The sequence below is a fragment of the Taudactylus pleione genome, unplaced genomic scaffold (genome assembly GCF_031769625.1).
Source record: "Taudactylus pleione unplaced genomic scaffold, aTauple2 ptg000996l, whole genome shotgun sequence".
NCBI lineage: Eukaryota > Metazoa > Chordata > Amphibia > Anura > Myobatrachidae > Taudactylus > Taudactylus pleione.
The window spans coordinates 524,479-538,965 of NW_028285397.1; the positions used below are offsets into that span (position 1 = coordinate 524,479).

At 45.3% G+C, this 14,487-nt stretch overlaps 1 protein-coding gene across 1 annotated transcript in view; it reads left to right on the top strand.

Moving 5' to 3' along the window:
• Window positions 1-14,487, top strand: part of CACNA1B (calcium voltage-gated channel subunit alpha1 B) — a 364,867-nt gene that overhangs the window by 287,881 nt on the left and 62,499 nt on the right. Inside the window, exons 26-32 of the mRNA XM_088460941.1 lie at window positions 2,188-2,294; window positions 9,098-9,194; window positions 10,145-10,305; window positions 10,382-10,519; window positions 11,317-11,518; window positions 11,905-12,069; window positions 12,760-12,870. Coding sequence (XP_088317067.1) covers window positions 2,188-2,294; window positions 9,098-9,194; window positions 10,145-10,305; window positions 10,382-10,519; window positions 11,317-11,518; window positions 11,905-12,069; window positions 12,760-12,870 — 981 coding nt within the window. The remainder of the gene's footprint in view (window positions 1-2,187; window positions 2,295-9,097; window positions 9,195-10,144; window positions 10,306-10,381; window positions 10,520-11,316; window positions 11,519-11,904; window positions 12,070-12,759; window positions 12,871-14,487) is intronic.

Here is a 14,487-nt window from a genome sequence, read left to right on the forward strand (position 1 = left end):
CGGGCACTACATGTCTTACAGATAGCGCAACTGACAGCATTGCTATATGGCACAGCCGGGCACTACATGTCTTACAGATAGCGCAACTGACAGCATTGCTATATGGCACAGCCGGGCACTACATGACTTACAGATAGCGTAACTGACAGTATTGCTATATGGCACAGCCGGGCACTACATGACTTACAGATAGCGTAACAGACAGCATTGCTATATGGCACAGCCGGGCATTACATGACTTACAGATAGCGTAACTGACAGCATTGCTATATGGTACAGCCGGGCACTACATTACTTACATATAGCGTAACTGACAGTATTGCTATATCGCACAGCCGGGCACTACATGACTTACAGATAGCGTAACTGACAGTATTGCTATATGGCACAGCCGGGCACTACATGTCTTACAGATAGAGTAACTGACAGTATTGCTATATGGCACAGCCGGGCACTACATGTCTTACATATAGCGCAACTGACAGCATTGCTATATGGCACAGCCGGGCACTACATGACTTACATATAGCGTAACTGACAGCATTGCTATATGGCACAGCCGGGCACTACATTACTTACATATAGCGTAACTGACAGCATTGCTATATGGCACAGCCGGGCACTACATGACTTACAGATAGTGTAACTGACAGTATTGCTATATGGCACAGCCGGGCACTACATGACTTACAGATAGCGTAACTGACAGCATTGCTATATGGCACAGCCGGGCACTACATGTCTTACAGATAGCGCAACTGACAGTATTGCTATATGGCACAGCCGGGCACTACATGACTTACAGATAGCGTAACTGACAGCATTGCTATATGGCACAGCCGGGCACTACATGACTTACAGATAGCGTAACTGACAGCATTGCTATATGGCACAGCCGGGCACTACATGACTTACAGATAGCGCAACTGACAGCATTGCTATATGGCACAGCCGGGCACTACATGTCTTACATATAGCGCAACTGACAGCATTTCTATATGGCACAGCCGGGCACTACATTACTTACATATAGCGCAACTGACAGCATTGCTATATGGCACAGCCGGGCACTCCATGTCTTACATATAGCGCAACTGACAGCATTGCTATATGGCACAGCCGGGCACTACATTACTTACATATAGCGCAACTGACAGTATTGCTATATGGCACAGCCGGGCACTACATGACTTACAGATAGCGTAACTGACAGCATTGCTATATGGCACAGCCGGGCACTACATGACTTACAGATAGCGTATCTGACAGCATTGCTATATGGCACAGCCGGGCACTACATGACTTACAGATAGTGCAACTGACAGCATTGCTATATGGCACAGCCGGGCACTACATGACTTACATATAGGCAACTGACAGTATTGCTATATCGCACAGCCGGGCACTGCATTACTTACATATAGCGCAACTGACAGCATTGCTATATGGCACAGCCGGGCACTACATTACTTACATATAGCGCAACTGACAGTATTGCTATATCGCACAGCCGGGCACTACATGACTTACATATAGCGCAACTGACAGCATTGCTGTGGGTGGGAGACACAGAACAGAAAAATAAGGTAAGAGACATAAGCCCCTATATCTGCCCACACAGAGCTGTAACATACATCTACAGTATGTCCTGGACTGACCAACTGGTCATCTGCTGGCCAGATGGGGCTTCTCTTTATTTAGACACTTGCAGAACAGTACATAGCCACCTTCTGACGTGAACAGAGCTGCCAATTTCAACCTACGAGTCCGATATCCTTGCCCGTAGCCGCAAATACATCAGACGTCTCAGATCGGATTTTGAACTGGTTCAAGAAGTAACGAGCATCTTACTGGTTGAGGCATCTTACTGGTTGAGCCATCTTACTGGTTGAGCCTTGTCACAATCGCAATGAGAATATTGTCATGTTACGGTCCCTTTAGATAAATAATGTCACTAAAATGTTAATCCTAAAAGTAATTAAAATAAAATAATTCTGATGACGTTTTCGCTTAGATTTTAAATTCATTAAGATTTGTTGAGTCTGTTGCTAATTATCGTAATGGAAGCGCCTGTCTGATGTCAGGGGCTATAGCGCATCTCTCACAATGGCGTAGTTTTTGTATCTCCGCTTTCCCGTGTTCGTCAGGCGGTTACAGCATAATGGGATGAAATCTTTGTTCCTGCAGATGATTGACCTGGGTCTGCTCCTACATTCCGGCGCCTATTTCCGGGATCTGTGGAACATTCTGGATTTCATTGTTGTCAGCGGAGCACTGGTGGCGTTCGCCTTCTCGTAAGTACCCTTTGTTTCATCTGGAATATTAGGACATTGAAGGACCAAATTGAAGTACAGCTACTGTTCGCAGTTATCAGCCATTTGAGACTAGGTGGGGGAAATATAATGAACATGATTTGGTTTAAGCTGGTTTCCCCTTTAAACAAATTGCCGCTTTAAATCCCGTGTCAGAAAGTCGACAATTTGGGTAAATGATGAATCATTACATTTCCCAATAAGTGTTTTTTTTTTTTGTTGTTTTGTGTTTTCGTCACTACGCTGTATATGAAGCAATATGACGTTTATATATGTGTCCTTACAAAATTGCTCAGTATATGGTTTAGGAGACAAGGGAACAGGAGGCCCAGATACATACACATATATATTCAGGGATAAACCCCATGTTACATGTCTCACTGCATGGCACAAAGACACTGCGATTCCTCATCACATCACTCCACGCTGCCCCCTATAGGACATGTGCTGAACAACAGAACACTAGCAAACCTCTCACCTGACTGCAGGGAGTAGCCCCTCCCCCTAGCCTCACCTGGCTCATCCCTCTGACCTGGTCACCCTCCCTGCAGTCACAGTCCCACCAGCTAATGGACCCACGATGCACCCAGTCACATGAGTCACTATGCTCCTTGTGTTACTGTTACATAATTGCATGTTACACTGATTTATTAAGAATAAAGTTATGGGAATCGGTGTTGCGTAGAATGTATGGAGGCTGTGGGTAGAGTTTTCCGTGTGATATGGGCGCGAGGCTGTGTGCTTTAGTTGTGTCATTGCATTGTGGGATTGTTGTCTCTATGTCACTGATGGTACGCTCTCTCCTTGTCTTCCTGTTTGCTGGATTCTCTCTTTCCCTCTCTAGGAGTTTTGCTGGGTAAATCCAAATCTCTCTTTTTTTTATTTTTTTGTGCATACAGGGAGAGAGTCCTTGTATGTGTCCCCATCTTTGTACCTCTACGCCTTCCAACCTAGAGTCATTGCAAAGATTCCATCCGCCCTCCCTCCGCCATTTTCAACCCTGACGTAGAGTCAGCATCAATCACCTCTGGTTTAAGTTTCGCTGTCAGCTGCAGATAAAGTTATCAGGGGAAGGGGGGACACTGATCACCCTCGCACAGTGGTGGGTGTTACAATATTCAGTCTTATCAATACACTAGGAGCCGTTGGTGCCTCCTGATGAGGGGCTCAGCCCACGCAGTTGTGTGACGGTGACGGGTGACCCCAAGTACTCAGACTGGGCATTCTCTCCCGAAATGAAGGTCAATAATACAACAAAGTTTTTACTGTTTAGATTATTTTCTCATGACTTTAAAATTCCGTGTAGGTAAAGCAGCGCGTTGCTTTTGCAGATCGGCCTCCTCTTCCTCACTTACCCACTGCCTCACAGCCAAGTATTACTGTGCTGTGTCCACTGCAGTTGTGTTAGGGGCCCACTGATGTCTTGTGGGGGTATTGTGATGTCCAATAGGAGGGAGGAGGCAAGCCCGGGGGCTTCAGCACCCAGCTCAGTGAGGGGTGGGGTCTGGCGTGTATGGTCTGGGGTCGATCTAACTTGGACTATTCAGTGCAGCCATTAATTAGTCTACTCACCTGATCACATAGCGTCAAGGTTTTGAGGAATTCAGATTTCAGAGATATTCAGCTTCAAAATAATGGCTTTTCCGGCAGACACTGCTCTGCCAGAAGTGGGAGTTATAATGTTTTTGGTGCTAGTTCTCCTGTAGGTATAGAACAGGAAGGTGCAGGGGTGTCTTCTATCTGTCAGCTCAGCCTGATGTAACTTCAGTAAGGTGGCGTGGAATAAAACAAATTTTGCGTTACGATATTGTAAGATCGTATTCTTTGTTGGACATGAAATACTAATTTCAAACAGCAGATGGCGCTGATGTAAAACTGTGCAGTGCATGTGCGTTCTCTGTATGGCAACCACTGCACAGTTAATAAAGTAATCTGTATGTACAGCTAGACGTGCAAAGGCGAAGTCAATTTCTCCATAACGTGCATAATAATATAGAGTCTCTTGTCGTAGTCCCCTCATTGTCCAAATGGGAAATTAAATCTTATTTTTCTTCACCTGTCTTCATACAGTATAGTCCAAATCATGGGAAAAAATGTAAATCCCAGAAAAACAGCATTAATAATATGAACCAAGACATAATGAATGAAATTAGTGTCATCACAAAGCTGTGATTGGCTCATGACAGCCTGTGATTGGATGGCAGCTACGTAGAGTCCCTAACTGTTCTGCTGGTTAGGGTCAGATATAGGGAGTAATATAGATCCCCTTTGAAGCAGACCTATGACCCGGTTCCCACCAGTTTATGAAGATACAGTCTTCTAAGAGCAAAGTTCACAGTCACTTCCAATGACTACAGTGACGCGTTTCACACTCATAGAATGTGTACAGAGGGCTGGACAGAGCCAGCTTTCTAATGCCAATGGGAGACCTATGTCAGATACATTGGGTAACATTTACGAAAACTGGCGCATAGTAAAAAAGCTGCTATAACCCATATCCATCAATCAGATTCTGTCACTTTTATAGTCAGTTTAGAAAAAAAATAAAAGAAAATATCTGATTGGTTACAGAATCTTTGTACTCTGCAATAATTTTCAGAAAGGTCCCCAAATGTCACAGGCTAATCTCACTACTCATTGTTATATTATAGGGCTCAGGGCATGCTCTCTGCATATAACACCCCACCCCATGCACTGATCCCACTACCTAACCAAGATCACAGAGGGGCAGGAGACATGATGTACCTTACAGAGTTATCCTGAACTTCACCCCATCCCCTGTCATTCCAAACTAATGACCTGTAATACCTGTGCTGGGATTGTTATAATAGACATATGTGTACTGTACATTCTATATTAATCTGAGCCCCCTCAAATCATACTACATTCATATAAAGTGGACGTGTCATTCTAGCATAAGATGGAAGTGTTACTTGTTAGACATCAATTCAATATTTAATCTGTTAAAGGCAAAAAGATGTAAAATGCTGTGAAAATTTGACTTTTTGCAGGATTTAAGGCTTCCGCCTTTTTATCTACTCCCCCTACTTGGGATGATTATGGCTGGTTCCCTACTTGCGATGATTATGGCTGGTTCCCTACTTGGGATGATTATGGTCAGTTCCCTTGCTTGGGATGATTATGGCCGGGTCCCTACTTGGGATTATTATGGCCGAGTCCCTACTTGGGATGATTATGGCCGGTTCCCTACTTGGGATGATTATGGCCAGTTCCCTACTTGGGATGATTATGGCTGGTTCCCTACTTGGGATGATCATAGCCTGTTCCTGATTTGGGATAATTATGGCCGGTTCCCTACTTGAGATGATTATGGCCGGTTCCCTACTTGAGATGATTATGGCCGGTTCCCTACTTGGGATGATTATGGCCGGTTCCCTACTTGGGATGATTATGGCTGGTTCCCTACTTGTGATGATTATGGCCGGTTCCCTACTTGGCATGATAATGGCCGGTTCCCTACTTGGGATGATAGTGGCCGGTTCCCTACTTGGGATGATTATGGCCGGTTCCTGATTTGGGATGATTATGGCCAGTTCCCTACTTGGGATGATTATGGCCGGTTCCCTACTTGTGATGATTATGGCCATTTTGCTACTTGAGATTATAATGGGCAGTTTCCTACTTGAGATGATTATGGCCGGTTCCCTACTTGGGATTATTATGGCTGGGTCCCTACTTGGGATGATCATGGCCTGTTCCTGATTTGGGATGATTATGGCTGGTTCCCTACTTGGGATGACTATGGCCAATTCCCTACTTGGAATGACTATGACCAATTCCCTACTTGGGATGACTGTGACGGATTCCCTACTTGGGATGACTGTGACGGATTCCCTACTTGGGATGACTGTGACGGATTCCCTACTTGGGATGACTGTGACGGATTCCCTACTTGGGATGACTGTAACGGATTCCCTACTTGGGATGATTGTTGCCGGTTCCTTACTTGGGATGATTATGGCCGGTTCCCTACTTGGGATGATTATGGCCGGTTCCCTACTTGGGATGATTATGGTCAGTTTTCGCCAGCAGTAACCCTCACCAGGAGACTTTAGAATGAGGGAGCCTATTTATCATGGATAATAGCAGCAGAAATAGTGTTGCTGTCCTCAGAAAAAATGATTAACTATTTAAATAGAGCATTTTTCTTTCTATTTCTCTGGTAACTTTTCTTTTTGTTAAATTGGGCCGAACTAAGATTTTCTATCACTTCAATTAGCAACAATAGACCATCTTCATCCCACGGGGGTCTAAATATATAGTCCCTTTGTAAGTTATATTATCAGTCCAGTTTTCAATGCTACACTAAGGAACCATCGTAGACCTGCTCGCCTACTCTCCCGTATCCTGCTTCTCTCTCTTGTGAAGTAGGCGACTTGCATTCCCCAAGGATCAGAGGTGAGGTGTGAAAAAGTGCGCAAATGTGCTCTGAGAGCGCTGACTTCTAAAGTGAGGTAAATGGAGCACGTATTCACAGTTGGCTTAGATGGCCCTTAATGCAAGATGGCAGCCTCCGCTGTGTGTATGTGACAGGAACACTATCATTATTTCATAACCAGATAGGGAAATCGCTGCTCTTCCCCACACATTGGGGTGAGATTCTTTTCTCTGTGACGGACGCAAAGTGCCTCTTAGAACGACCGCAAAACAGCACATTGCGGCAAATAACCACTATAGAGGATGTTTGGCTAACGTAACGCATGGTTGTGTGTACAGCCGAACATCGTGTGGCACGTGCCCGATAATTGCATCTCTACCTTTATATGCTGTAACGGGTCCACTTTAGATGTCTGTAATCTCATCCTCTGATGTCGCCAGTAGTGACTATATAATATAAAATAAATGTGTCTTTATATACAGAAGTGTATGTGACAGCTGACAGGCTTTTTATATATAAACCGGCCGTAAAACCATCTGGAGTATATATTGGGGGCTCTGTAGCTACTCAACAATCCAGCACATGGTATTATACACGTGAGGTCTGCATGGATAGCTAGGGCACGCATGATGGATGGCGCATGTTTTGCATTGGAGGAGGAGGGAGGCACTGGATGTTCTTCAACACTGGAAAACGGGAGGAATGAGGTGACGTTTGACATTTCTGGATGATAATTAAGTTTTATTAGGGACGAATTGTCCAGTGTACATTGCCAGGACTTACGGATATCCCTAACCTGAAGCACATGCATAGAGTTTGACTCAAGGAAATCCTTAAATCCTGGACTGCTGTCTCCTCTAGCCATTGTAACTGCATATACCTTGAGCCAATGACGTCTACACTTATAATACAGGGAATCGTCACTTGAGTTGAGTTCTTCTGTGTATAGAAAACTTCATTATCTAATAAAATAATGGCAAATTATCCATAGACGCCAATGGAACATAACCCTCCTAAACCTTTTACCGAAAACCTTACCTTATATGTGGCGCTCCCTTCTGTGCTTTTCATTCACGTCTTCATATGAACAGGTTGAAATGGTTATTGTCATTGCCCTGGGATGCAAAGTAATGCAGCTCTTGGTGCCCCATAGAGAGTACATAGCAGAACTGTGCTATATTCAAAGGCAATAACCCACTGTCTATGATTTTATAAAGACATGGCTGAAAAGCACGGAAGGAAGCCAGGAAGAGGGACTAATACATTTAGTGAAAGTTACAAGGAGGGTATGACCAACATATATACGTTCAGTTTGTCTTAAGGTGGACGACCCCATCTATAATATAACTGTTAGATATCGCAGTTCTCTTGGTTACTTAGTACATAAGACTATTAAGTAACAAAGTGATTTGTAAGCCTACAGCTCGGAGCAGTAATATCCTTTTATGTTTTTCATTTTTTTGCTGCTTATTTAGTGATAAGTGTTTACTTTTTATGATTTTAATAGTGAGTAAGAGCTGACAATCTAATCTATTGCTCATTACACAACTGAAAAGTATCAATTAATGACATTAGATGCATGTCAATTAATATCAAAACATTAGCACCCATTATAAATGAGTTTTACTGCTGGGTATCTATAGTGCTTTATATATATGTATTACGTTGTTGTTTAGAATTCAGATACGAGTGGTTTTCGTTAAATGTAATCATTAGTATCTTGAAAACCTGCAGTGCTTTAATGACCATTTTATAAAAGAATTACTGACAGCTAGTCCTTATTGCTGACACGTTATTGTGGATTTGTCAGCAAAGAGGTCACAGCACTGCTCAATCTGCTTTACACTGTCAGTAAATTTACTGATCATTGAACAGCCCTGGAGACTGATGGATTAAGCAGCGACATCACATGAGAAACCTTCCAGCAAATCGAGCGGCCTGCGCCTAATTTAAATAAAAAATGACTTATAACGATGTGCGGCTAATTACGGCAGGAAGTGATTATTCTCCCATCATGAAATAGCTGTTTCTATATATATATTAATAATACATGAAATAATAACTCAGCCTCTGGGGGCGCTGTTCCATTCTCGTCTATGGATGGGGTATAATTTGGCATTGACAGGTCGGACATAAATGACGAGTGACTCTGCAGCGCTTTCAGGGAGACATTTTCCTTGTAACGCGTCGCTTTGTAATGTATTTCTCTGTATTATAAGGAAACATGTTTGGCAAAAAGACAACCCTGATCCATTATTCATTCCATATACTGAGGCAGATCACGAAGAGAGTGAGACAGGCCTAGCAGGGATGGGTTGGTCCTCCCCGCTGCCACTCGCCGTGTGTCCTCCGTACTGACTAATGTCCCTGTGTCTGTCCTCTATAGAGGGAACAAAGGGAAAGATCTGAACACCATTAAGTCTTTGCGGGTTCTACGGGTCCTGCGGCCCCTGAAGACCATCAAGCGGCTGCCCAAGCTAAAGGTTGGACGTGTCTTTGTGCCTTATTCTGTGTCTTTGTTTAGGACCTTGTCCAGAGGTGCTGTGGCCAATAGCAACCAATCAGATTTTAGCTTTCATCAATGTGGTGCCAGGTAGCCTAGTGAGAGCTGGAATGTGATAGGCTGGTTATAGAACATCCCCACTATTACCATGACCAAGGTAACGGCTCCTTTTATGTGTTAGACATTAAAATCCAAAGTTGGGGTAACTAATTTTCCTGTGTCAAAGAGATTTACTTATTCCCCATCAGGGGGAATCAACCTGTGAACTACAAGTATCAGCAAGCTCCTGTATTTGGCCTTAGAGTCATATGGCAGCTGGAATGCGAAGTTGAACTCCTCTACTTAGATGTATATAGGTTATGGTTATGGTGCATGACAAGTGTCAGGACACTATACTCGCTGAAAAGTGTTTAATATTGTAATAACATCTCACCGTGAATGTTTTCCCTGAGGAATATATTAGTCAGTGGAGGTAAAACGCACCTGGATAGGAGGATCACATCTCTGTTTCACAATTATAAAGTAAATCTAACTTAACTTAAACCCCTGGTATTCTGTATGACATGGGTCCCCATACTAACCCACCAGTCCCCCGGCACAAAACGCCAATATTGGTTAGCCGCAAAATGATCAGGGGGGGCATGACTTTGCTGATCAATAAGAATGAACAGCCAGAGAGCTTGCAGCTGTCTATTCATCCATAGTTACACCTACGTGGGGAGCAGAACCTCTCCCCAATATGGACCCAGTCCTACATAGAAGATACGAGTGATTATTAAGAAGTGAAGTAATCACCTGCCACCGAGGGTCCAGATTTATAGTATTGTCTGTGGGTGTTATCTTTGACCTGCCATAGTTATTCGCCATTTGATCCCTTCAAGCCACACTTCAGCGCCAGCCCGTGTCTGACTGGTATTCTCCATTTGCCAGGCGGTATTTGACTGCGTGGTGAATTCTTTGAAGAACGTGTTGAACATTCTCATCGTTTACATGCTCTTCATGTTCATCTTCGCCGTCATCGCGGTTCAGCTCTTCAAGGGCAGGTTCTTTTACTGCACGGATGAGTCCAAGGACCTAGAGAAGGATTGCAGGTACTGGTGGAGGGGTCAGAGACTATGACCTGGAAACTGTAATGTCTAATGACCTAATTGTTCCTACTCTGTCCAGGGGAGAGTACTTGAACTACGAAAATGATGACGTGCGGGCTCAAGCGAGGCAATGGAAGAAGTATGAATTCCACTACGACAATGTCCTTTGGGCTCTGCTGACTCTGTTTACTGTCTCCACTGGAGAAGGGTGGCCCAAGTGAGTGTGCAAGTGTAACCGGGCATTTGCCCTACAGCTTTGCCCTCCCAAATTCAGGGCAGAATCACAACAGTGGTGGGTCAACAAGTAGAGAGCATGAGAGGAAGGAGAACATGGAGCGCGAAGAGGCCGGTGGCGTCAGACAGCAGACATAAAGAATAGACAGTAAAAGACAGTTTAAGAGTCTGATGAGAGAGATAATCCGGGAAAGTGAGTAGGGCAAGCAATAGAAGAACTGAGAGAACCAGAATGAGAGGGTAAAATCATTTGCAGAGTAAGGTGTTTGGACACACATTTCAACGCACGCCCATCTCTGTAACCATACACATTGCATTGTTCTGTATATGCTGCATAGAGATGCTCTGCAACCCAGCTTGTACATTTTATTTTCATGTTTTCCCATTCTTTACATTACCTTATCAAGGAGCGAAAGATCTGGTAGTCTGTCTTGATGGTGGTTACCAAGTGAAGCCTCGGTTCCTCTGTATCAGGAGAGACACTGAGCGTTTTTAATGTTGATACTTCGCTCCCAGCTTTATTTGGTGGGGACACCTTTCTTTTCTTTGCCCAATATGTGATGTAAAGAGGTCATTAGAAACAAGAGCAGAACAGACACTTGGGAAAGAGAAGAGCTGGGCTGTAGCATGGACAGTGAGGGCAGTAAGATGATACAGAAGAGGTGTAGAGTGTCAGAACAAATGTCTTGGTGAAAGAGAGGATTAGACAGAGATTGTTGCAATTGGTAAAGCCATGAAGTACCCGGTCCATGGATCTAAGCTTTTGAGTGTCCCTTTTAGTGTCCTCAAACACTCCGTGGATGCCACCTATGAAGACCAAGGCCCCACACCTGGCTTCCGGATGGAGATGTCCATCTTTTACGTGGTCTACTTTGTGGTCTTCCCTTTCTTCTTCGTCAACATCTTTGTGGCTCTGATCATCATCACTTTCCAGGAACAGGGTGACAAGGTCATGTCGGAGTGCAGTCTGGAGAAGAATGAGGTAAGAGGAGAGAATGAGAAGCACAGAACATCTCACGTAATCCACGCTCTTCCGTCACATCACATACTTGCTGCAAGACGTATGTGGGGGGGGGGACATGACATGAATTGTGCAATCCTGACCAACCCATTTCCAAAAACTCTGGTTGCCAGGGGCGTGATGACATGAATTGCATCATTAAGCCCCTGCCACTTAGTTTACTGAGGTGGGTAGAGCTTGATGGTGCAATTTCTCCACCCACACCCATATTGTGCTCCCTCGCCTGTCCATCTCCCTGAAGTGAGGTACTAAAAGCAGCCAAACAGGTAAGTATGGTATTAGGGACAGTCATATATTCTTCTGGAGTCATCATGGGAAATAGTCCATGCTTTTCTTTTTCCCCACAGAGGGCCTGCATTGACTTTGTCATTAGTGCCAAGCCCCTAACACGGTACATGCCTCAAAATCGCCAGTCGTTTCAGTACAAGATGTGGCGCTTCGTGGTGTCCCCTCCGTTCGAGTACTTCATCATGGTAATGATAGCGCTCAACACCATAGTGCTGATGATGAAGGTAAGACCCCCCCTAAAGACATGGTTTGACGCATTTTATAGTGCATGCAATCTAATGTGTTTGATAAAGAACGATGATATTTTATGCAGTTTTTTGCAGTTATTGTCTTAATTTGTAAATTGTGAGAAATGTATGCGCGTTACCGTCCGAGAGTCGTGCAAACATCTACTACCTTCTCACAGAATGTTCTCGATGACAATATTACTGATTGATATGTTGCAGTAGAGGGTGGTCTATCCCCATCCGACGATGTAGAACAGTTTTGAAAAGTATTTAGAAGTTTATCACCGGACGATGCCAGATCTCCCCCCACATCCCAAATTGCTGATTTGGATTAATACATAAATGGCCCTTGGTGAAGTAATGACTGGTATGACGGACATATTTCCTCTTCACCTATTTACAGCGCAATTAAAATCAAAATGTCAACTTTTCCGAGCATTTGCAGCAGCGGCCACTGTGAGATAGGTCATTAATCAGCCCTAATCCGCGTATGTCACCCAGATATAACTTTCACATATTCGTCTACAAGTAAAGTGTATAATGTGTGTCTTTTATTATTATTATTTTATAAAGTGTTGAGTTAATAGGTAAAGGGACTAATAATTGGTGCTGATGGTGATGGGTCAGGGTTTGCTGAGAGTAACGCATCACTCATTTATCCCGACTTACTCCCACCCTGTCTTCTAGTTCTACGGAGCATCCAATACGTATGAAGACATGTTAAAATGTCTAAACATCATCTTTACGTCCATGTTCTCACTGGAGTGTATCCTGAAAATCATCGCTTTCGGCGTTCTGGTAAGAAGTTTATGATGGAGAAAGCCCCAAGCGACTTAATAATATAGAAAGTTGCATAAATAACAAATTTAAGAGGTTGGCCACGTTTAGCCGCCCCCGGCCCTCGCTTGGAACCCTCGGACATCACTGGTACCTGTGTGAAGGTCTGGTTGTTGCCGTGGGTAATGCTGCTATGAAGATGAAGGTCGCCAGCGCTGACGGCTTCTAATGAATGTGGCATCTGATTGGACGAGCCTTGGCTAATCCAATCAGGTGGTAGACATCCTTCACACCCACCCTCGTCACAGCTGCGACGGGCCGAGTCTGTCACAGAAGCGGAAGTTCAGCAATTCAGCACACTGCGGGGTGAGCAGGGCATCATCAGGGGCTGGCAAGGTGTGCTGAGACTTACAGTTCCACACCATGTAACAAATCACAGTTACAGTGTCTGCAATATGTCTTGAGCTAAACACAAATAGAACTGTGGTGTGATGAGAAGCAACATCTTAATAGGAGCCTGCTAAATCCTATTTACACCCTAACTTCTCCAAACTGCTTCCCTGCCTGACATTGTGTCGTTGTGGGACTGTGCGCGGCGCGATGCAGGGTGTGCTGTGACTCCATGATGTCATAACTGAGAAGTGATTATTACATAGTCTCACCCCCCTCCTCTCCCCGATCACATACCCTCCACACCCTCCTCTCCCCGATCACATACCCTCCACCCCCTCCTCTCCCCGATCACATACCCTCCACCCCCTCCTCTCACCGATCACATACCCTCTACCCGCTACTCTCCCCGATCACATACCCTCCATCCGCTCATCTCCCTGATCACATATCCTCTACCCGCTACTCTCCCCGACCACATACCCTCCACCCGCTCAACTCCCTGATCACATACCCTCTACCCGCTCCTCTCACCGATCACATACCCTCCACCCCCTCCTCTCACCGATCACATACCCTCTACCCGCTCCTCTCACCGATCACATACCCTCCACCCGCTCATCTCCCCGATCACATACCCTCTACCCGCTACTCTCCCCGATCACATACCCTCCACCCGCTCCTCTTACCGATCACATACCCTCCACACCCTCCTCTCCCCGATCACATACCCTCCACACCCTCCTCTCCCCGATCACATACCCTCCACACCCTCCTCTCCCCTATCACATACCCTCTACCCCCTCCTCTCCCCTATCACATACCCTCCACCCGCTCCTCTCCCCGATCACATACCCTCCACACCCTCCTCTCCCCGATCACATACCCTCCACCCCCTCCTCTCCCTGATCACATACCCTCCACCCGCTCCTCTTACCGATCACATACCCTCCACACCCTCCTCTCCCCGATCACATACCCTCCACACCCTCCTCTCCCCGATCACATACCCTCCACACCCTCCTCTCCCCTATCACATACCCTCTACCCCCTCCTCTCCCCTATCACATACCCTCCACCCGCTCCTCTCCCCGATCACATACCCTCCACACCCTCCTCTCCCCGATCACATACCCGCCACCCCCTCCTCTCACCGATCACATACCCTCTACCCGCTCCTCTCACCGATCACATACCCTCCACCCGCTCATCTCCCCGTTCACATACCCTCTACCCGCTACTCTCCCC